At 38.8% G+C, this 25000-nt stretch overlaps 1 protein-coding gene across 2 annotated transcripts in view; it reads left to right on the top strand.

Annotated features, from left to right (window-relative positions):
• Positions 1–25000, top strand: part of LOC123504859 (glutamate-gated chloride channel alpha-like) — a 294033-nt gene that overhangs the window by 216987 nt on the left and 52046 nt on the right. For both annotated transcript variants that reach the window (XM_045255762.1, XM_045255763.1), the window contains one exon: positions 11210–11300. In XM_045255762.1, coding sequence (XP_045111697.1) covers positions 11210–11300 — 91 coding nt within the window. The remainder of the gene's footprint in view (positions 1–11209; positions 11301–25000) is intronic.

Genomic DNA, 25000 nt, shown 5'->3' with positions numbered 1-25000 from the left:
TGTTTTGTATTTTGTTTGTTTTCAAATAGTATTGTCTTTGGTCATGTCTTGGCCTTGTTCATACAGGGCGGTTTCCACCGCGGTAGCTAACGCGCATTTCATGTTCACACTAGGCGTTTTACGCCGCGGGGTAAACGCGGCGGTTGACCCACTTTTATTTATTTGTTTGTTTTTTCGCGGGCATATTATACAGTGTCAGGATGGATGTGGAGGAAGTAGCCTTATATAAGTTATAACTTCATTGTTTAATGTATATTGTTTTAGTGTTGTGCCATTGTCAGAGCGTGATGAAGGATGCGTTATGCAGACTGGCAGACAAATTTCCTGAACAATACTAAAACAAAGCAACAGACGCTTGATCAGCCTCACACTGACTACCTTAGAGTCTGAAGCCAGAAGGCATGCCACTGAACAACAGACATCAAGTACATCAGACACTGCTTCTTTGCGACACTGAGTTTCCACGTTTTGTCCCACCGATCAGAAAAGTGATTGCCGTATAACATGAGGCTATTATATCACTGCAGTCGTAGTGTTTAAAGGTACACAGTGTGACAAAAGGGTACGATCTCGCTAGTACATGTTTGCTCACTTAGCCAAATGTTCACACTTTCGCGGTTGTCGCTTTAAAATAGAATGTTTCACAAGTGCATTTATAATCACGGCGTTTTATTATGTTCCAAAAACACTTGCTCTGAAGGTACGAATAGTAACATAATTCAAATCTTGTCGTAAAAGATAAGATATTAATCGCTTTAATGAATAAGTATGTCAGTGATGCGCCGTTACCGTTTATTTTAGTGTCTTTGCTGTTACATGAAATTCATTATTGAGTTAGGTTTGCATAATCAATGACAGTTCATTGTGAAGCGTGTTCTAGTGCTTAGGTACTCCACTCACCAGTGAAACTGTTTGAGCATGTTTTATTTTTCCCAACAGGATTAGTGTTTGTGATTGTTGTTGATATTGTTTTAAACCAGCAGTACGCAAACACAACACTTGTTGCAAGGCAAAGCTTTCTCAAAACCTTCAATACTCAGGTAGATACACGTTAGTGGAGCTTTCAGACGTTTATTCTTCCATGGACAGATGATGGCAGACTTAGAGATAAATATTTAAGTAGGAGGACATCAATGTGGTGTAGTATTACGTAACATCAAATCCAGATCCATCTTTTGGGGCAGAGTAGCAGCGTTGGGCCGCTAGACTAAGGTCTGTATTCTTATTTCGGCATTTTATCACTAATATTTTCATCAGGCTGTACTACGATTCTAATGAAAGTTTATCAAACACTCTTAACTATTTATAGAAGAAGAAAACAAAACATGAAATTTCGGCTAGTTATCTGTGTGATCATTAAAAATTATCTTATGAGAGCGTACAACATTGAACAACACCAATCTATTTATGGCAAAACAAAAAAAATAAGCCAGTCATCTCTGTGGCCTGGCCTTTGAAAATAGTCGTTTCGAGATCCCATCGCGTTTCCTTAATCCTTTGATTACTACATTACAGCTTCTCAGTTTGATATCGTATTCTAGTATGAACATAGACAACAGTTTTAAAGAACACCACTCACAACAAAAGGTAACATCGAATATCTGGTAAAGTTTTCCTTTAGTACTTGTAGGTTTATTAATATAATTTCCCAGAATTGCTGAAAATAAGATTACACTTGTCATTAGCAGTCAAAAAGTTATGAATATCGAATATTGTGGATTCCACATGTCACGCCTGGTCCTACTCTGTTAACAACGATGTTATTTCTGTCTTTATCATGGTATCATTATACGTTGTAATGCATAGGAGGAATATATATTACTTTGTCGACTTATTTTCAATTTTTTTTAACGAATATCTATTTATTCATATAACTATTCAATGTTTTGAGCTCTATATGAATTTCTCTTCCTATGTGCTCGTGGTCAGATTCATTAATACATTACAAAAAAAAAAAATGTTGAACCACATAATTCTGTAAATTGTTCGTGAGAGAACCTCAAAGGATATAGTGGGTGAACATAAGCGAAGTATACTTCACTGTAATGAAGTCACTTTAAAAAAGAACTCATTACGAAAAAGACAAAAAGGAGCATCTATTATCGTTAGAATAAACCTGGAAGTATTGACTACTAATATCTTAAGTACCTCAGTAACTCTTTTGTTATAGCGTAATGTATACGTAATGTGGTTACGGAAAGAAACATTTCAGTAGTTAATGCGACCAAGTTCACTGTATGTGCGTGCTGAATATCAATTTCTGCAATCGTGTTTCAAAATCACACACACACACACACACACACACACACACACACACACACACACACACACACACACACACACGGTAGCTCAGTGGTTAGAGCGCTGGCTTCACAAGCCAGAGGACCGGGGTTCGATTCCCCGGGCGGGTGGAGATACTTGGGTGTGTCTCCTTTCACGTGTAGCCCCTGTTCACCTAGCAGTGAGTAGGTACGGGATGTAAATCGAGGAGTTGTGACCTTGTTGTCCCGGTGTGTGGTGTGTGCCTGGGCTCAGGCCTATCCGAAGATCAGAAATAATGAGCTCTGAGCTCGTTCCGTAGGGTAACGTCTGGGTGTCTCGTCAGAGACTGCAGCAGATCAAACAGTGAAACACACAGACACACACACACACACACACAGAGAGAGAGAGAGAGAGAGAGAGAGAGAGAGAGAGAGAGAGAGAGAGAGAGAAAAAACGAAATATTTAGAGAAAAGAATCAAGAAGCAGGAGGAAAATGCTTTTTTTTATTTTTTATATGTGGGTGAGTGTCTGTTCCCACACATTCGCTGTAAAAGAGACGAGCTAGCAAGGTCAGAGGTAGAGGTAAAACACGCGAGAAAAGTGAGGAGCATTTCGTGTCTATCTCCTTCATCTCGTGGCCTTCCCTGCTCTCTCCTTTTAATGAGGCTCGTGTAGTTGATGGTTCAATCTGTTGCTGAGTCTGATGCTGCCCTGCTCCGTTATCTATTGGGAAATGTTTTGTAAGGAGAAGAGAATATGAAAAACAGGACTCCATATTAGATAACAATAGACACAATGGTTGAGAAGACAAGGACATGAGAATATAAGGAAACTTCTACGAGACCTTTAGGCCTTTCCCTATATGAAACACATATTTTCTATCTATCATCCTCATTAACAATCATGCTTAGCCACAAATTTATCTAATCCTTTAAAATTCCCCGTTCATTACACTTCCTACGCCTTTAATAAGTCTATTCTGGTCACTTATCAGCTTGATGCTTTATAATTGAAGACGAGAGTGGAGATCGGAGAGAGAAATACATGCAGTGGGTTGGGTTTGTTGGAACTGTAAATTTAAATGTAATACTGTTTTGGTCACCAGCGCTTTAAAACTGCAATCAATTCACTTACTGCGTAGAAAAAAACTCCCCACGTCAGATCTTGTTTTCCGTCATTCGAAAAAGCTAATTCTGCAGTGACACCATTACCTGTGAGCGTAATGTTTTAGTGCGAGGGTCGACTGTTCCATTATGACCTCATGAGTTGTGCGAATACATACTGCTTCTCTCTCTCTCTCTCTCTCTCTCTCTCTCTCTCTCTCTCTCTCTCTCTCTCTCTCTCTCTCTCTCATTCACAGGATAATGACAGTTAATATCGCAGATTTGCGTGCGTACATTTCAAAATTCTTGTATATTCAGGCGCAAAGTTAATTAGTTATGATATTAGATGCGAACCGATGCTTTTTTAGAGTAATCTTTTATCTTATAATTTGTTAATGTAAACGGTAATGAGGTTCCAAATAAAAATGCTACTTGATGTTTTCATTTTAAGCGAAATTTCAGTCTTTTGTCGTTGCTTTACTCGTTTTTATGTACCTTTACTCTTCATTATATATTTTTTCAGCTTTATTTTTCCATCGTATGTTTGTTCTATTTTTTTGTCAATCGATTTCATTCTACTTTCATTTTCTCCTATTTTGCATATTTTTAATTTTACATGTATCTTTCATTTTTTCGTTTATTTCTCCATTTGATGCTTTATTTTTATGTCCATTTAATTCTACTATCGTGGGATTTACCTTTATTTTTCCATTTTTCATTCATAAACTTTTCACTCCTTCAGGTCGCTGTCCTCTCCCTCTTGTTGCTGCAGATCTCAATACATCTTTCATGGCATTATTCGTCCCCTCATCTCATTCTCTCTGTTTCAGCCAGGTATTTCCACACGTTGAATACCTTTGCTTACATATTCCTCTTTCCTCTATACCTCTCCTATGCTTTCTCCCCTTCATCTCATGCCTTTTGCTAATGTCAAGTTTCCATGTTCTGAATATCCTTGCTCACATATTCCTGCTTAATATGGAAGCGCAAATGTGATGGATGCTATGCGGTGAAAATTCGGGCTTTCATTAAAAACAGTGTATGGAAAGGTGAACACTCAGGGAGACAAAAGCATAGTGTGTCCCAGTTACTCAAATCAGGACTTGATGTACGGCTGGCGAATGAATGCATGAGACAAAGAACCGTGTCGTGCATTATGACTGAGTGACAGATGATTTACCGAACAAGTGTGATCGCTTTGCAGGTCTCACACGCCACCACACCACGTCTAGACTGTCCTGGAAACTCTTTTGTCTTTTTCATGTTTGTAGTGGAACTGTTTTCATGTTTTATTTCTCTGCTGGATGTTTCTCTGGCGAGCTTTTATTTATTTATTTATTTTATTTATTTATTTATTTATTTTTTTTTTTTGCGGGCGTTCTTTCTGAGTGGGAGTTTGATTTTCAATTTTCTTCTTTGTTTTCTTTAGCGGGTGTTTATTTTCTTTAGTCTTCTTTATTTTTCTTAGGAATCTTTTCTCGGTAGACCTTTGTTTTGTGTTTTGTTGAATATATTTTTGCCCCTGGGTTACCTTCCTCGTCTATGAAAAAATTAATAAAAAAAACAAAAATTAAGTTCATTACTCCACGTTTTAGATGTTCCCCTAAGGGAAAATAACGAGGAAGACTTTAATAACACATATTCAATTGATAACTTCAATGTACTTTTTTTTTTTTTTTTTTTTTTTTTACTGAAGAGGGAAATCTGACCAATGCAAAAAAAAATAAAAAAGTCCCTCTGAGGTATCGGTCCCTAAAGAAGTTAAGTCGGTAGAAAATTAGGTGACTCCGAGGATGGTAAAAGAGTCATGTTTTTTTTTTTTTTTTGTCAATTTAAAATTTTGCATGAACAATGTATGTGTAGATAGATGCATATAGTTTTGTGTGAAGGAAGAGAGTTGTCTTTAGAGGGCAGGCTGTGACTGCCCCCTTGGGTTACGAGACACAAAGGGAAACGTTCAGTGGGGGGCACAGCTGGCTTTAATGATAAGTTCATAGTACCCCTTGAACCTAACCATACCTAACCTAACCATTTAAAACCCGTATATTTTTCCATTCGCTACGTAGTTACGCAATAAATTCAACTTAACGCAATTTGCTCTTTTAATCACATTCAATCCACACGATCAGTATTCATGAATCACTCTGTCACTTTCTCCTGTCCGCTCACACCCCGAAGCATCTCAATTTCCACCGCATTTATCTTCCTTTTTTGTCTTTCATCTTCATTGCCAGTGCATAGAAAATATTCTTCGTCACCAGAAAATGCGCTATTGGGAAATAGTGCAGTGGTCAATGCCTCAGAAATATTAGAATTGTTACTTTTCTTTTTTCCTCTCTCCCTACGCTATTGAAGGTTCTGGAAATGACCTACAAGTGTTAAAGGTGAGTGAACGACCAAAGGGAGGCAGGTCTGAGAACGATACGGTATTGGCTCATTTCTTATTATTAGTCCACGTCCTTATTTTGAGCAAGTGAGGGTTTGCTGCTTGATAATGGTCGCGTTCCTCTTTGCTGTTGAGTTTTAGGTTCGTATGTGTGTGTGTGTGTGTGTGTGTGTGTGTGTGTGTGTGTGTGTGTGTGTGTGTGTGTGTGTGTGTGTGTGTTCACCTCGGTAGCCTGCTGGTCACCCAGCCAGTCTTCCCCATTACGGAGCGAGCTAAGAGCTCATACACCGATCTTCTGGTAGGACTGAGACCACATCACACACAACACACACTGGGAAAGCGAGGCCACAAACCCTCGAGTTACATCCCGTATCTATTTACAGCTAGGTGAACAGGGGCCACACATTAAGAGGCTTACCCATTTGCCTCGCTGCTTCCCGGGACTCGAACCCGGTCCTCTCGATTGTGAATGGAGCCTGCTAACCACTACACTACGCGCGCTACACTACAACCACTACACTACACACACACACACACACACACACACACACACACACACACACACACACACCGCGTAGTGTAGTGGTTAGCAAGCTCGACTCACAATCGAGAGGACCGGGTTCGAGTCCTGGTAAGCGGCGAGGCAAATGTGCAAGCCTCTTAATGTGTGGTCCCTGTTCACCTAGCAGTAAATAGGTACGGGATGTAACTCGAGGGGTTGTTGCCTCGCTTTCCCGGTGTGTGTTGTGTGTTGATGTGGTCTCAGTCCTACCCGAAGATCGGTCTATGAGCTCTGAGCTCGCTCCGTAATGGGGAAGACTGGCTGGGTGACCAGCAGACGACCGAGGAGGTGAATTACACACACACACACACACACATACACTCGTCGTCTGCTGGTCACCCAGCCAGTCTTCCCCATTACGGAGCGAGCTCAGAGCTCATAGGCCGATATTCGGGTAGGACTAAGACCACAACACACTCCACACACCGAGAAAGCGAGGCCACAACCCCTCGAGTTACATCCCGTACCTATTTACTGCTAGGTGAACAGGGGCCACTCATTAAGAGACTTGCCCATTTGCCTCGCCGCTTTCCGGGACTCGAACCCGGACCCTCTCGATTGTGAGTCGAGCGTGCTAACCACTACACTACGCGGTGTGTGTTTCACTGTTTGATCTGCTGCAGTCTCTGACGAGTCAGCCAGACGTTACCCTACGGAGCGAGCTCAAAGCTCATTATTTCCGATCTTCGGATAGGCCCGAGACCAGGCACACACCACACACCGGGACAACAAGGTCACAACTCCTCGATTTACATCCCGTACTTACTCACTGCTAGGTGAACAGGGGCTACACGTGAAAGGAGACACACCCAAATATCTCCACCCGGCCGGGGAATCGAACCCTGGTCCTCTGGCTTGTGAAACCAGCGCTCTAACCACTGAACTACCGTGTGTGTGTGTGTGTGTGTGTGTGTGTGTGTGTGTGTGTGTGTGTGTGTGTGTGTGTGTTACCGCTTACGCAGAAAAAAAAAATAAGGAAATTGAAAGGAAGGAGAGAGAGAGAGAGGAGAGAGAGAGAGAGAGAGAGAGAGAGAGAGAGAGAGAGAGAGAGAGAGAGAGAGAGAGAGAGAGAGAGAGAGAGAGAGAGAGAGAGAGAGAGAGGGAGGGAGAGAGAATGTGTGTGTGTGTGTGTGTGTTTATTCTAGCAACTCGCAGTGCACAAGGTTATCAAATCAATCTACTACATACTTGTCGAGGGTTCGATCCCGAGGTACACATAAACAAGAATTTCGAAAACTTTAGCCAAGCTTTAGTAGCCGAACTGGAATTGATTATCAAGATATCCGAGATTCCACGAAGATCCTTGCCAAACGGAAAACAGCAGCATGTCAACAGGCTCTCATAAGGCTGGTTGATCCTTTGGTTCGTAATTTGAGTGGTTAAGTGCTTAATTTACGTCTATGGTGGGGCGAGGGTAGCTCTACACTATGCCACGTTTCCAAAAAATGCGATGTGAAATGGAAGTGTTTGGTGTACAAGGCATCGCAAATACCATCAATTCAGATGTATAAAATTTCGACTTGTGTATATAGATGGCTGAATCAACGGTAACCATCATATGCATAAAAAACTATATAGTACCATACAAACATGGCATGCATATTCAACAGTGTTGCTGATATCAATTGTAGTAACTTATAATAGTACTTAGCGTATGTTTAGGGTGTGTAATAATATCAGCATTACAGATATAAGATAATGTGCATGGAAAAAAGAAATAATCTATTATCCAAAGTAAAAAAAAAAAATAGTAGTATTCTTGTGAATGGCGGCAATACTGATGAACCCAGCCTGGCCAGGCCGAATAGCCTCACCTTGTAGTACCAGATGTTGCTATAATTATAAGATAAAATGCTCACATTTACTGGCTTTTACAGTAATTTCAAGGGTGAGGCATAATCGCATTCATAATTCGTAAGCCAAGCTAATGTGTAGTTTCTATTTTTACAAAATAGTAGGTATATGCCAATACCTAAGTGAAAAAAAAAGCATTATTCACTTGTGAGCGGCAACTCTTCCACACCCAGCTGGTGGCCTTGACACATTGTGGTGGCGACGTGACTGACCTCGTGCCACTCACTTATATATATATATATATATATATATATATATATATATATATATATATATATATATATATATATATATATATATATATATATATATATATATATATATATATATATATATATATATATATATATATATATATATATATATATATATATATATATATATATATATATAATATATATATTACTAAATATATATATAAAGAGAGAGAGATAAGAGAGAGAGAGAGAGAGAGAGAGAGAGAGAGAGAGAGAGAGAGAGTAACAGAACAACAGTAGTGAAAACGTGGCAACACTGTACAGAGACGCTCGTCCCCCACGGCCGTAAATTAAGGCTGGTCAGACTATAATAGTTCAGTTCAGGACCTGTAATCAGAAACACTTTACTCTCTCACTGAGAAACACTTGCCTCTTTCACTCAGAAACACTTGACTCTCTCACCATAGCTATTTTAAAAAGGCCACAAGTAGACTTCTTGTTGATCTGATGATAAAATAATAAGACACCGTTAAACTAAAGGGTGTGACTTAAGCTGGAACCTTTTGAATGTAGCGGAGGTGCGGCAGTGTCTCAGAATATAGTCCTGGTAGTCGTCATGGATTGTCTTTTTAAACGGCTCCTTTGTGTAGTTAGTAATTGTTGTTGGGTTTGGTTATCTTTTCTAGTTCTGATGTAATTTCTTCAGTCTTCCATTGCAAACTGTTGGTCCATCTACATCTTTTATTCATTCTCTAGTTCTTTAGGACGTAATATCAATAATGGTATATTTGCTGTTTTATCGTCTCTGCTTTGATACTTACTAGGTGAAATGCGACTTATCGAGTATGAGTGGTACATGTGAAGGTATTACTATAGCCACCCCCATCACCACCACCACCACCACCACCACCACCACCACCACCACCACCACCACCACCACCACCACTACTACTACTACTACTACTACTACTACTACTACTACTACTACTACTACTACTACTACTTCTGCTACTGCAACCAACCATATATATATGATGGAAATAGAAAGAGGGTTGATGGATGAAACTGTCCTGCCAACCCTACTCCGAACACCTAACGCTCCGGCCCAATAATAAACACGCTGATGTCATAGGGCCATTAGTTTAATGGTCGTAAATAAATACCAAATGTGATGGTGTATCATAATGGATGACGAAGATGAAGTATCGCAGATCTGTAATGAACGGCTAGTCTTTGCATAATTTATACAATACAATAGAGTGACATTTACTGTAATACGATTCTCCTAATGGTCATAATGTTGGTCTGGACATGAAAAATTGCATACCTTGTTTACCTTACTGATGATATTTATCTAAGGTGTTTTATCGTTAATGGAAGTATAGCGTGGTCAGAAGTGAAACAAATGTTCTGCACTCACAGCCTGGAGTAAGTCCTCTGATCCGTTAAGTCTTATAAAACTTGAAAGCTTTTAAACATTTTCCTTTTTAGTGTAAGAGATGCTTTGCCTAATGGCAACAGAAAAGGGGAAAAAAGGTCTACTGAAGGTATCAATCTTCATTTGGTAGAGTTATTGTTGATGCGAATGCTTAATATTGAAAGAAAGCGCTAGAAGTAAGCGGCTTTCTGTTTTCTGACATGACTACAAGTATGATCCTTGACGGTCGCGTTGCTAGTGGTTGTTGACGTGTGTGTGTGTGTGTGTGTGTGTGTGCTTTCGTTTTCCATGGAAGCGCGTTCAAGCGCCAACACGTGTGATCACCATCAAAGGTACGTGGGTCTTGTAGTGATAATGAAGCACCGGGCTACAGGTGCTACATCGCCTTTTGATTCCCACCACTACATTATTGAATGAGTAATTAGCGCACTGAAGGACTGACCCGATGCCCTCGTTACTAAAGAAGGGAGTTCCTGAATAACAAATTAATTGGTGATTGATTAAGGAGCTTAGGTTGCTTGGTGGCTAAATTATTCAACAGAAGGATTGGTTGACTAAATGACTGTTGACTGACTGACTGACTGACTTAGGTAAGGGATGATGTCTGGCAATGGACTATTAGTGATCGTCTGACTTACTGACTTAACGATATTGTTAAACGTTGATCATCTGATGGATAGATTGGCGTTAGTATGTTCCTCGTTTGACGCCACCAGGTCTCAGTATAGAACAGCTGCTCTGATAGTAATCAGTAACCATCCATTGTGGCTCAGAAATACACACGAACCTCCTGTTAATTCCCCATTGTTAAGAGTTTTAAAATCTGACTTCAAAGAGCATGTGCAGTCATCTGTCTAGTTTGTATGTTTGATAATAGTTGACTCCCTTACCTATTCTAGTGACACCTATTGTTTTATTTTTTAACCAGTAAAACATAACAGTTTCTGGTTGTGGGTGATATGATGAAAAAAGTCGTATATCATGTGTAGGTGTAAATACAAATTGCGGTGTGTGTATTACGACAAAAAGTGTAGCAAACTCTTGTTCTTGCTGGATAGAATTATACATTCGTGAAAATCTCGTCCAAGTTCCGTCTCCTCCTATCCGCCTTCATTAATATTGCACTAGCTTGTCGTTTTACCTCTTTAGCGGGCGGACGAAAGCATTCTTATGTTATGTTTTTATGTTATGTTATGTCTTGCCTTAATTTTGATTTATCGTCTGACACTTAAGCGCAATAAATGAATTGATAAATAAATTAACAACATGACAATGGAAAAAAAAAGCAAACGAGTGAATAGATAAAAAATAAATAAATTACTTTCTCCGTCCTTCATATTTCCTTTCCCTTCATGTTTTCCTGTTACCTGCCTTGTTCAACCCTCTCTCGCTCTCTCTCCCACGCAGACCACGCCAAGGAGGTGACCAAGCCCACGCTGCTCATCCGCCCGGAGTCCTTCAGGATGAAAAAAAGCGGCCTCATCAGATACTCCATGTCGTGAGTTGCTCTCCTCCTTGTTTGTATGCCTCTCTGTCTATATTTGTACTATTATGGTGATGTCTGTGGTTCATCTGTCTTTCAATCTATTTTTCTGTGTGTTCCTGGAGTCTTTGTATATGTGATTATAGAATAGCTGCGTATGCATAGATGTAATATCGTTGTTTTTTTTTTTTGTTGCTGTCGTTGTTGTCGTTGTGATGGTGGTGTTGGTGTTGTCGTTGCTGCTGCTGATGTCACTGTTGTTGCAGTAAGATGTAGTTAAGGCAGCTGAGACATTTTTTTTCTCTTTTTATCAGTTTATTCACCCACACCCAGCCAGCCACCTATCCCTCCCCCATCCCCTCAGCACACACACAGTTATTACGTCGAGCTGCATACAAAGCGAAATTAAAGCGTGAATTGTGTTAATTTTTTTCATATATTCACATGAAGGACAATAGTCAGCCGTAAATTGAAAAATTGGACACACACACACACACACACACACACACACACACACACACACACACACACACACACACACACACACACACACACACACACACACACACACACACACCCGGTAGCTCAGTGGTTAGAGCGCTGGCTTCACAAGCCAGAGGACCGGGGTTCGATTCCCCGGCCGGGTGGAGATATTTGGGTGTCTCTCCTTCACGTGTAGCCCTGTTCACCTAGCAGTGAGTAGGTACGGGATGTAAATCGAGGAGTTGTGACCTTGTTGTCCCGGTGTGTGGTGTGTGCCTGGTCTCAGGCCTATCCGAAGATCAGAAATAATGAGCTCTGGGCTCGTTCCGTAGGGTAACGTCTGGCTGTCTCGTCAGAGACTGCAGCAGATCAAACAGTGAAAAAAAAAAAAACACACACACACACACACACACACACACACACAGATCATTTTGTCATTACGTACACATAATAGACGTTGAATTTTCTTGGCAATCCTCTCTGATTAACCGTCATTGTTTTCTTCACTATTGCGAGTGTACTGTTCCTGGAAATGCGCCTACAGTGATAACTTTTTCGAAGAAGGGAGAGATCCGGGGCAGTCTGTGACTACCTGAAGCTTACCATTCGTGGCCACTTACCTTCGTTCATTGGTTCGCAGTTCCAAGACAGATCGATTATACTTATCGTCGGAAACAATTCTTCAGTTTGTCCTTTTCAGATTTCCTCAAAATTTTTTTTTTCAAACACTGGCAAAAGAGGATATTTAATTCTGTAACATAAAGACATAGGACTTTCAATTTTTTTTGTAATACTTTTCTAACTATACTTAAAGACTGTCATCTTCAATATACCTTTTTCATGTTATTCTTTTCGGTTCGTTTAAATTAGAGCCTCTTATGTAAAAAAATAATAAATAAATAAATAAAGAGCATAAGGAAGCATCCAAAAGACCTACACACGAGGTGGTTCCTGTTATTTATTCATATCCACCTGTCATCCTTGTCCATATGTTTATTTGATCGTTTATAATTCCCCATTGACTCATGACGTCTGCCTCATCATTCTGATCTCGTTCCCGCCTCAAGGACTTTGGATGCTGGGAAAGGTGAGTGTTTAGGTCTGTGCTCTGAGCTATCCAAATGTTCAAAAGAGTCACATTTTTTTTTTTTTATTTGTTGCTATGGTGGTACTAGTAATGTTTGTTGTTGTTGTTGTTGTTGTTGTTGTTGTTGGTGGTGGTGGTGGTGGTGGTGGTGGTGGTGGTGGTGGCTTTGTGGTGGTAGTATTGTTGTTGTTGTTGTTGTTTATGCTACTGTTGTTGTTTTTGTTCTTGTCCTGTCACTTTTAATATCAGTTTAGATACAAGCGTACGTGTCATCAAACAGACCTGAGGATACGTTGCTGCCTGTCATCTTTTCATAATCCCTTGAGATGGATGAGAATAATATGTAGCGCGTTTTATGTTATCAACGAAGCATGAGATCAATAATAGTGATTGGCAGTCTTGTGAAAGTTTATCCTGGTCTAATTGCAGTCTTGGATGATAAGGAGGAGAGGGAAGGCATTTATATGTTGTCTATAATCGATCCTTTTCGCTGGAGAAAGTCAATGTAGCTTCTGGAATTCGATAAGAGACATTTTTCTCTTCTCCTTCCTGATCTCGTATTCATGTTTGCTCGAAGCCTTACGTAGAAGCAAATAAGCACTTAATACAGCCATACACAGAAGCAAAATTAGAGTGTGCGTTGTATTAGTTCTTTCATATTATATTCACATGAATGACAATATTTTGCCGTAAATTGAAAACAAACAAAAAAAAACTGAACACACACACACACACACACACACACACACACACACACACACACACACACACACACACACACACACACACACACACACACACACACACACACACACACACACACACACCGACAGTCTCCCAGAATATCAAATTAGGTTGTGGCTTTGAGATATTTTCCTATTTGGTACTGATATCATTTAGTATCGAGTCTGTATGCACAATTGGTGGACGTCTTGTAGGTGAAAAGAGTCGTATGTACATATGTGTGACGCTTTTGTTAGCGGGTACTTGTCAATACACTTGATATTTTAGTACAGAGATTGCGTCAGCACTCAACACAGTAGATCGACTCTATGTATAATTGGTGGACGACTTCAAAAGGACTAGGGTTGTATGAATATAGCAAGACGTGTGCCGCGCCATTCCTTTCTTAAGTTGGTCTGTCATTTTCAATGCATTTGCTTTTGTGGTGCAGATATTTGGTCCACACCAACCGTTGTAGATCAGGAAACTCCTTCAACCCATTAAGGACTATCGACAATATCCAAACTCCATGTAATACGAATGTTGAATTTCAGTAGATGAGAAACTTCAAATGATTTTTAATCCCTTTATTATGAAAGAATCATCCTAAACGTAGTGAAACGTTCTAATCGTATCCAGAACATAATTAAACTATAATAACGTGGTAATGAAAGAGTCAAATGCACTTATCTATAATGAGTTGTTCCGCATGTCTGTTCATTGGGTGCGATTGATCTATAGTATATTATAAATGACTGATCAGCAGAAAGCACCGGTGGATGTTATGAATCAGTTACTACATATCTTCCATTAGTCAAAGAAGATAATGAACGTTCTGGCTAATAGCGAGTACGTGACATGTCCAGTGCCTCTTTATAACTACTGTGCTTGCTCGAACGCGGCTCATTTTAGGGTTTACCGTGAAGAAAGGGAAGAATGTCATTGGTACAATTTCGATTTCTTTTTTTCATATTTGAGGATGAGCAACCATGGGAAGGAATAGAGTAAAAAGAAGGAAAGTCGCTCTTGATGCCGTTTCCCAAAAGAACCGTGACTAGAATAACTGAGAGAAAGGCTAGTTTGTTTTCAAGTAACCTGCAACAATTATTTTCACTGTGCTTAGCTTTTTCTCTCAATATTACATGCGTCAGTTGTTGCGGTGTTACGAGACTGTTAGCAGATCAGAGGATTTGATAAGGAGAGAGAAAAAAAGAAAAGAAACACGCATAACACAATGGAGGTGAATATTGTACATTACTGTCACGCTATCAATATATCCACCCATGTTCAAATATTTACCACTCATGCCACTCTTTGGTTCTCCTACACCAGGTACATACTTCCCTCTAAGTCAGGTTTGTGATGTATTATATAAGTGCTTTGTAAAATTGAAGACGTTTGCCACTCTCAGCCGTGGATGTCTCTGTTTCTGCATATTAATGGTCATCAAAATAAGTATTAGAAATCATCAGTCCGTGTCCGTTGCCTGAGTAACAGCTCACCGTTATACACACACACACACACACACACACACACACACACACACACACACATAGGTACAACGTTTGGGAGAAGATTCACATTAATTCACTTTCACCTTCTTTGCTTCTTTTTGCTCCTGCTATTTTCTCAATTCCCAATTCTCTCCCTCTCCTTTTCCTTCTCTTCCCTTTCCCTTTCATCCCTTCAATTCTCTTCCTTTCTCTTTACATTGCTTTTACTACCATCCCTTGTCCTATCTTCCCTTACCTCCTATTCCCATCCCTTCTCTTCTTCTGTTCCTTTTACCTTTCCTCCCTTCCTCTTCCCTTCCCTTTCTCCATTACTGGTAACTTAGCGAAATAGAAAACCTCTAGTTACGTTATTACATTGATCGGGTCGCGAGGTGGTGTTTAATTTCACCCTAGAATCCGATAAAACTCTTAAGGGAATGAGAGAGAGAGAGAGAGAGAGAGAGAGAGAGAGAGAGAGAGAGAGAGAGAGAGAGAGAGAGAGAGAGAGAGGGAGGGAGGGAGGGGGTGAGTTAATATGATCTTATATTTGTTGTCGCTGCACCTGCATGAATATCACAATCACTGCTATTTGACACATCTTTCCTTAACCCCTTCAATACTGGAACACATTTTTACCTTGAGTTTTGGATGTGACTAGACGATTTTATTTACATTAAGAAGAGTCTATGGAGATCAGAAGATTAATGGCTAGAGTCTTCACTATTTTAATCTCCATATAATTTTCTGAAGCTGTGTAAAATCATCAAATAGTAAGCAGAATGAATATGGAAGCATGTCCTGGTACGGAAGGGGTTAATCGCCAGTCACTGCGAGACATTTCATCTTATTCTACAGCCGTCTCTGAAAATTATACAGTCTAGAAATTGCAAAACTTATCCTAGTAATCCATTTCTTTCTTGTAAACAGTTTTCGATAATTATGTCGAAGATGGTTTCATATCCCAGGAAAAAAAATAAGGATTAAAGTAAGCGATAAGGGTAAATGAAGCATTAGGATTTGTGCTTCCATAGTAACGTCCCATAATACGTACACAGGCGGAACCTTATAGCAAAAAAAAAAATACTTACCAACCCTGCCGAGACTACTAGTTTGTTCAGTGTAAAACTTCTTGAGCCCTTGGCCTTACTTCTGCAGGTTTCGTCTTTGAGTCCCGGCGACGCACGGAGGTCGAGATTGGCTGATTGGTAGACATTGTAAACTTTCCTTTCCGATCCATGACTTAGTGACTTTTTCATGACTTGCTGACTTGCTGAGAGGACGAAGTTTCCTTTAGAGACGATATAGTGAGGAAGAAAAGGAAGGAAGGAAGGGAGGAAGGACAGGTGCAATTAGGAGATGGAGAGTCGAGAGGAAAGAAGGGGGACGAGGAGGTAAAGAGGAAAGAAAGAGAGAAGAAATGTGGAAAGGAGAAACTGAGGGAAAATAAAGAAAAGAATTAATAAAGAGATAAAGAAGAGACGAGAGACGAAAAAAAAAGAAAGGGGATAAATAAAATGATAATGGAATGATATAGTGATGGCAGTAAGAAAGGGAAGAGAGGAAAGGAGGGAAAGGAAAGTTGGTGAAGGAAGGAAAATAAAGGAGGGAAGAGTACATACTATATGAGAGGAAAGCAGAAAAGGAGAGAACGAGAGGAGGAAAAGAAGAGAACGAGAGGAGGAAAAGGAGAACAAAACTGGAGAATGGGTAGATAAAAAAAGAGAAGGCGAGAGTAAGAAAATATGAAAAGAAATTAGTGAAGATGATAGGAGAGAAAAGAAAGATGAGAAAGGATAAGATAAAGCTGACAAAATCAGTGGGAAGGAGGGAGAGAAGAATAAGGAATTAGTAAGAGAGGAAATAAGGAAAAGAAAGGAGGAAAAGAAGGCGTACGAGGAAAGGAAAAGGCAGTCGGACTATTAGAGGAATGAAACGAAGAAGAAAGTATGGAATTTAGAAACGAAAGGATGAGATAATGAAAGAAGAAAAAAAGAAAGGAGGACAGGAATAGACAGGAAAGAGGGATGGAGGGAGATGGGACGAGGTGCAGCTCCTAATGACTGTGAGTGTCTGAAGTTATCGAGGATCATGTATCTTGTATCTTTTTCTTTCCTTTTAGTTCCTGGTGAGTAATGATGTGGCAGAGTCTCATCCCCTTTACTGGGCTGCAGCTCGTGTGTGGGCTTCTCTTGATGTGTTCCCTGCTGTAGCTGTGCGTTCGGCTGTCACAGAGCGGTGGCAGAATGGAATATTTGGTTATTTACTTTGTTAGTGCCGAGTCAATAGGGATCTTTAAAATATTAGACATTACTTCTTATTCTTTGTATATGATTTGGGCGTGCTTTCGGCTGCCGTAGAGGGATCAATGGGACTTATTCAGTTATATTATTAGTGCGGAGTCAATACGGAGCTTGAAAAGATTACATAGATTTGTGAACGGGATGAAAGGTGGACATGCCAGTTGGGTACGTTTTATGCAGGATCTACCACGTGTAGCCCCTCCTTGAATTTTCCCGTGGCTTCCTTTATTCTGATTGCAGCTCTCTTTATTTTCTTATATTCATATGTCTCGGGACGACACCAGAAATATATTCTGCTCTCACAGAGCGGTAAGAGAATGGAGCAAGCACAGTGATCATCAGGTTGTTAGTGCTGAGTCATTAAGGAGCGTTGAAAGATTATGGACGGAGATGACAATGGATGTATTCGTATTTGTAGGTGGATATGTTTTTATACAGGCCCTGACTCGTATTAGTCTGATGGTTTTTTAGAGCTCCCCTCTCCTTCTTTTTTTATTTTCTCTTCTATTTTAATGTCTTGGGGTGGCACCAGATGTCTGCACCTGAGCTTGAGTTAACTATACCATGAAAATGCATATTTTTTTTTTTATTTAATTACTCGCTAGATTATTCAACATCGTGTTATATTGATGTAATTCTCTAAGATAAAAAATATATTTCATGAGGATTTTGTGAATTCATCGTGCTATCCTTTCTTTCTGCCTTAACTTCTATTGTTTTATCCCGGTAAATTGTGGAAAAACATTAGCGCTTCTGTGTAACAGAAAATGTAAAGACAGGCACATTAAGGCTTGCTTATTAATTAAGAACCATGTTCCTTCCAAATTACAGAAAACAAAGCCTCGTTTTCGTTTTAAAAAATAATCAAAGGCAGTAAGATAATTGACAAAATTGTGTGTTTCATTCTTTTGGCGTCTTTCTTCATTCTCTCAGGCACAAAAGAAAAAATAAACTTCCTTTGTGTTATCAGAGCTCTGCGTTCTGAAACGCTTTATCTCCTCATCAGGAATGTTTTCCAGAGGCCACATAGATGATTAGCAGGGTTCTCATGAATATTTTTCATCCATTGATGATGCGGGAGACTTATTCCACTTTTCTATGACTCATAAAAGCAATCTTGCAAACCCTGATATCTTTTACGAAAGCTTGGTAAAAGTAGTTGAGATAAGACACTGAAACATTTGAAAATGCATTTCTATTTTCTGTCGAAGTTGCATTTATATATTGCAATCACTGCACGTCAAGTATTATAACACGACTGTTTAGCATATGATAATAATCAGCCTGGTTTTCATGGACATTTTTTCTTCCATGCGGAAGGTTTGTTACTTTTTTTTTTCCTTGGCATCGAAAAAAACAGTTTTGTAAATCCTAATAACTTTCACAAGAAAATGAAGAAAAGTTAGTGATACATTTGCGAATACGGCTCAAGCTTCTTTCTTAGTTAGTTTAGATTCTTCAACCGTTGGTTGTAAGTCTCATCACAAACGACGTGGAAATTATCATTCAGTACACGTAAAGTAGCAAATAACTGTAGATGACTCTTAGCAGTAATCATATATAGTGTGCATAACCTCATGCGATACAATTCTACGAAAGCGCAAGAAGCAAGGCAGTAAAACAAGGAAAAAGAGACGCTCATGCCGTCATTCTACACACGAATGTTAGCACGATACATTTATGACGTTACTTTCTTTTATTATCTGAGAGAGAGAGAGAGAGAGAGAGAGAGAGAGAGAGAGAGAGAGAGAGAGAGAGAGAGAGTTGCAATGAAAATATACCACAAAAACAAATTTTTTTCCATAAAGCATGCAAAATCAATAGAGAATGTAAAGTTAAACACACGTCACTGGAATCCTGCATGTTGTAAAAATGCGTTCCACAATACACAGTGTCAATTTATATTAGTGTTATTATACGCAAGAAAGTATATTCTCTCGATAATTATTAATGCTTTAGAATTTAACAAAACACCGTCGAAACTAAGTATGCTCTTTTCTAACTTTATTTATTTGTCTGTTGATTCATTTATTTATCTGTATCTGTATCTTACTTACTCGTTCGGCAAATGCAGTGAGTGACTCCTGTAACAGAAAACTACACACATGGGAGACTCACATAATAAAAAACAACACATCAACATTCACACTGACTCGAGTAATGATAAAGAAGTCACAGAAATATCTTAAATTTGACTGTGCGCTGTTTCTATGTATGCTATTCAAATAACTGATGGAACGAAACACGTAAATTATTACCTGTGGAAGTGATAACAGACACCCAGCCACGCTAACAATGGCAAATTGGCGCATGTAAAAGAAAGAGAGATTAGGGACTTAGTGATAGTTGGACTGACATGACAATTCAGTGGAGCAAATTGTGGAGAGCAGAGATAGAGAAACGAGAGATAAGGAGGGAAGGAGAAGCAAAGAAAGAAATGTAGAAGATAAGTGAATGGAAGAAATTATGTAAGGTAGAGATGGAGAATGGTGAGGGAGGAGAGAAAAGGAAGGGAGGAAAACTATGAAAAAAAAAAATAAGAAAGGCTCTGTTCTGGTGGTAGTTACAAATATGTATTAGTGATATAAATATTTTCAAATTTTCTACCAATGGCGATAAAAAGCGTATCAAGAATTTTCACCAATGATAATTATAAAAAAAAAACCTATTATGATATTACAATATAAAGTTCACTCTTTTAGTGCAAAAGTAAAGCATTCCACTTTGTCTCGAACAATCTTGAGTAAAAAAAAATCATAATTATTATGATTCGGAGAAAAGGCAGAGAAAATGCCTCAAAAATTCAATTCTTTCATCTATCAAGTCGACACAACCACCCAGACAACTATTCCCTCTCCTTCAATGACACTCAACTGTCCCCCCCATTTTTACACTGAATATTCTTGGTCTGCCCTTTACTCATAATCTTAAATGGAAACTTCACATCTCATCTCTTGCTAAAATGGCTTTTACGAAGTTAGACAATCTGGGAGCTCTCCGCCAGCTTTTCTCACCACCACTCAACTGCTAACTTTGTACAAGGGCCTCATCCGGCTATGTATGAAGTACTCTTTGCATGTATGGGGGTTTCCATTAAGATCTATTAGATAGGGAGGAATCAAAACTTTTCGTCTCATCAACTGACTGTCTTCAGCCTCATTCTCACCCCTGGAATGCTATATTGCTATCTTCTACCACTATTTTCATGTTGACTGCTCATCTGATCTTGCTAACATCATGCCTCCCCTCCTCCTGTGTCCTCGCTGCACAAGGCTTTCCTTTCTCTCACTCCTATACTGTCCAACTCACTAATGCAAGAGTTAACCAGTACTCTCAATCATTCATATCTTTCTCTGGTAAACACTGGAACTTCCTGCCAATGTCTGTATTTCTAACTACTTACGACTTAACTTTATTTAAGAAGGAGGTTTCAAGTTTCTTTTTTTTTCTTTTTCCTTGGCCAGTTGCTCTTACATAAAAAAAGATGGAAAATTGAATGAAAAAACGTATGTACCTAAAATAAATGTTATAATGAGCAGTATGGAAAATTAGAAATAAAAAGAAAAAATAAACTGACTCATGGATTTACAGTCGAAATAAAGTAAGACGTATGAATGAAAGAAAAATAAAGGAAAGATTACAGAGGAAGAATATGTAAAGAAATGAGGAAAATGGTGGAGAAATATATAAAAGAAAAGATAATATTAAAGAAATAAAAATAAATAAATAAACGGAGTTAAGAAGGAAATAGAAAATGAAGGAAGAGGGAAACCCCCCTCCCCCCAAAAAAAAATATATAAAAGGGGAAAAGGTACATAAAAATCGTGAAGGAAAATAAGAAATAGAAAGAGAAAAGATAAGGAAAAAATGTTACAGGGAGAAAATAATAAAAAATGGTGGAAGGTCCGAAGTGAAACAAAGTAAGGAACAGTAAAGAGAAAGGACGAACAATGATGGAAGAATGAGGAGAAAAAAGATTAATGAGACCAAAGCTGAAGAAGACACGAAAGGATATGAAGGGAAATGAGAGAAAGAGAGAGAGAGAGAGAGAGAGAGAGAGAGAGAGAGAGAGAGAGAGAGAGAGAGAGAGAGAGAGAGAAAAGAAGAATGAAGAAAAGCAAAAGATTGATGTGACGAAAAAAGCATGAAAGGATATGAAGGGATGAAGGGATATAAGAGAGAGAGAGAGAGAGAGAGAGAGAGAGAGAGAGAGAGAGAGATAAGGTTTGTATATTTAAACCCATCACGCAACACACCCTTGTAGAACGATGAATTATTTACCTTAAGCCAGTAGTCACGGATACTGTGTTATATTGCTAACTATCCAATATTCCATCAGCGCACACCTCAGCAGAGTAAGTTTTATTCGGGACCTATTTAACATTATTATTGCATTACTCTTGGATTATTACAGCGTGCAATATGTTAGTGTCGGAATGCAATGACGTATACATGACTACTATGTTAAAGGATTATTACTGTAGTGTGTGATATATTTGTGCTTGGATGCAGCATATAATAGCATAATCGAAGTCTAATTTAAGTCAACTTTTTTATATGTGTTTTTTAGTGTTAGTTTATTTTTAGAGCCTTCATTTTAGCATAGTATGAGCTCACTACCAAAAAGAATTTCATATTGTACTCTTATGTCTCAAAGTGATAAAAAGAAAAAAGATATCTTATAACATTATACAGTAGTAGGACATTCCTTTTATTTCTTTTTCTTCGCTGTCCTCGATTAGTGTCGCTCTTACACATACACACACACACACACACACACACACACACACACACACACACACACACACACACACACACACACACACACACACACACACACACACACACACACACACACACACACACACACACACACACACACACACACACACACACACACACACACACACACACACACACACACACACACACGCAAAGGCAGGGCAAACAACAAATAGTTGTTCAAATCTTTGAAAGTCTGTAATTTACATGTTGCTGCTCTAGTAAGAACATAAGAGCATAAGGAAATAAAGATCTACATTAGGCAGTCCTTGCATATATCTTACTTTCCATTTATCATCCTCATTCATGCATTGATCTTATTCTTGAAAGCTTCTCAATGGCTTGGCAATAACAACTTGTTTTTTTTTTTTTCATATATCAGAGTTTGCTAAAATGGCTAACCAGTGTCATTTCTCATTAGCAATAAATGTGTTAGGGCATAACAACTTAGCTGGAAACATTGTCTGAGTTTACATTTCTCTATTTCCAATACATGAACATTATATAGGAAGATCGTTAAGTAAAAACAAAAAGGTTTGCAGTAATATTTTGCTGTTTTTGCCACAAACATGTCGCTGTTTGGCTATGGTGTTATTGTGTACTCGCAGCATAGAACATTTCAAACTTTGCATTTCACTGTATCTATTACGCGAATCTTTCTTGGAATATTAGTGACTGAAGTTGTCTTGTTACGATTCTCTTATTACATTTGAAGCGAGTGACTTCATGTTCTATTTCAGGATCAGTGTTGTTTTAAGTATGAAGGAAAATTTCAGATTTTGCATTCCGTTGCTCTTAACACAACAGGATTTTGTGATATGCAGATGTATATACTTTTTTTTTGTAATGATAATGATGCTTTAGTCTAGTTTGGACGGGGAATGTTGTATCGTTGTCATTGCTATTTTAAGTAAGAAGGAATGTGTCATTCATACGGATTTCACTATTTTTGATGAACGAAACTGCAACAATTCCTCTTAATGTTGTCCCGTACGTAATGAAACTCTGGTGAATGCGTTAAATCTCTCTCTCTCTCTCTCTCTGGAAAAAATGTAATTAACTGGATTCGAATTCATAGTTTTATTTCCTCATCTTCCTCACTCCTCCCACCACTACTGTTCCCTCTCCCTCTCGTCTCATTTTCACAACCCTCTCCCGCTCTCCGGTCATACTGGAACAACTGAATAATGCACCCTCTGTTTTAGTCTGTCTTTCCTCAGCACGCGAAGAGCTCACCTAGAGTCCGTGACGTAAACACACACACACACACACACACACACACACACACACACACACACACACACACACACACACACACACACACACACACACACACGTGCTGATTATTTGAAAGCGGCGTTTCAATCACGGGAGCTGAAGACACAAGTGAAGATCTTATATACTCCTATATCTTCAAGGATTCTGAGAAAGTCCTCAAAATAAGAACACGTGAGAGTGAAGAGAAACTTTATAATATGATACGTGATACGGAAATTTAGACAGGTGGATGTCAGTTACGTAGTTTTCCTTTTTTTATTTTGTTTATTTATTTATCATTTTTCGTGAAAAGCAAAATAGATAAGTAACTGGTAGTATTCTCAACTCAGTGTCCTCTCGTCTCTTTTCTTTCTGGGAATGGTATTGTGAGCTGATATTTTATCCATTTTCCTTCTCCTTGGTCGGTCTGTCTGGCATAATAAAAAGTACTAACACTAAGGCAGCGGTGTGTGTTACCTGTCTACACCACACACTTTCCTTATATTTACCTTGAACATAAGTAACTAACAAGTGTCATTATCAGTCTGTTTTTGTGAGTATTCTACGCCTTGGCCCGTATCCCTGGCATATAAGGATAATAAAAAATAAATAATACTAATGTAGCGACTCTGATAACTGGCTCTCCCACTTCATACTTCCCGTGCTTTATACATAATAAATCGGAACAAGTTATATAGGAATGCCCCATCAAGAAGTTCTTATTTGATAGGGAATCTCTCAGGATTTTTTTTTTTTTTCTGATTCACTCCTTCCCCTTTTCGTTGTTATGTAACATTGAGATAACAATAAATTGGTATAAGACTGAGTGATGAAAACACTAAACAGTGTGTATGTTAGTCTCTCTCTCTCTCTCTCTCTCTCTCTCTCTCTCTCTCTCTCTCTCTCTCTCTCTCTCTCTCTCTCTCTCAAAGGATTAACTCTATTTTTTCTTAATCTGTCAAAAAAGTTCATAAGTTTTTTTCTGTTTCTGTTTTTTTTTTTTTATTTTCATCCATTTCGTATAATATCAGGTTAAAGTATTCCCACTATATAGTACGTACGCATATACATTATGATCGGCACCTGACACGCTAACATTATTCTGAATTTACGTCCCTACTTCACCACACCCAATGCCTCCCTTGCCTAACTGCAGTAATTTTCTCCAGTGTTTACTCGTTGAATGCTGCTCGTCAATTGTGGACACGGGAATATTTTCTGGGTGGTTCTGTCTAGCTTGCTTGAATGGTACTCAGTGTTGCCATGCTTTCATTTGTTAAGTAACAACATCTTTCCACTTGCTTTGGTTCCTTGTTTTTACCGTCATGCATTTTCATTAACACTTTTATTGATATTTGGCATATCTTTCCGTAATTATTAGCCACTATGGCATCTTTTTTTTGTCTACAACCTCTTTCAAACAATGTAGCCTACTACCTAGAATTAGCAAAATTCATTTTTTTTATTCCTTTCCTTCATTCAGATCTTTATAAAGAACCCATTCCTTGCTTTTAGTGTTGTGAATTATTACTTATCTCACCGAGAGGGTTGATACGTATGGTACATTACATTTACCTGCCACCATCACCA

This window comes from Portunus trituberculatus, chromosome 17 (genome assembly GCF_017591435.1).
Source record: "Portunus trituberculatus isolate SZX2019 chromosome 17, ASM1759143v1, whole genome shotgun sequence".
In the NCBI taxonomy this organism is placed as follows: Eukaryota; Metazoa; Arthropoda; class Malacostraca; order Decapoda; family Portunidae; genus Portunus; species Portunus trituberculatus.
This window is presented reverse-complemented; position numbering and strand designations above follow the sequence as displayed.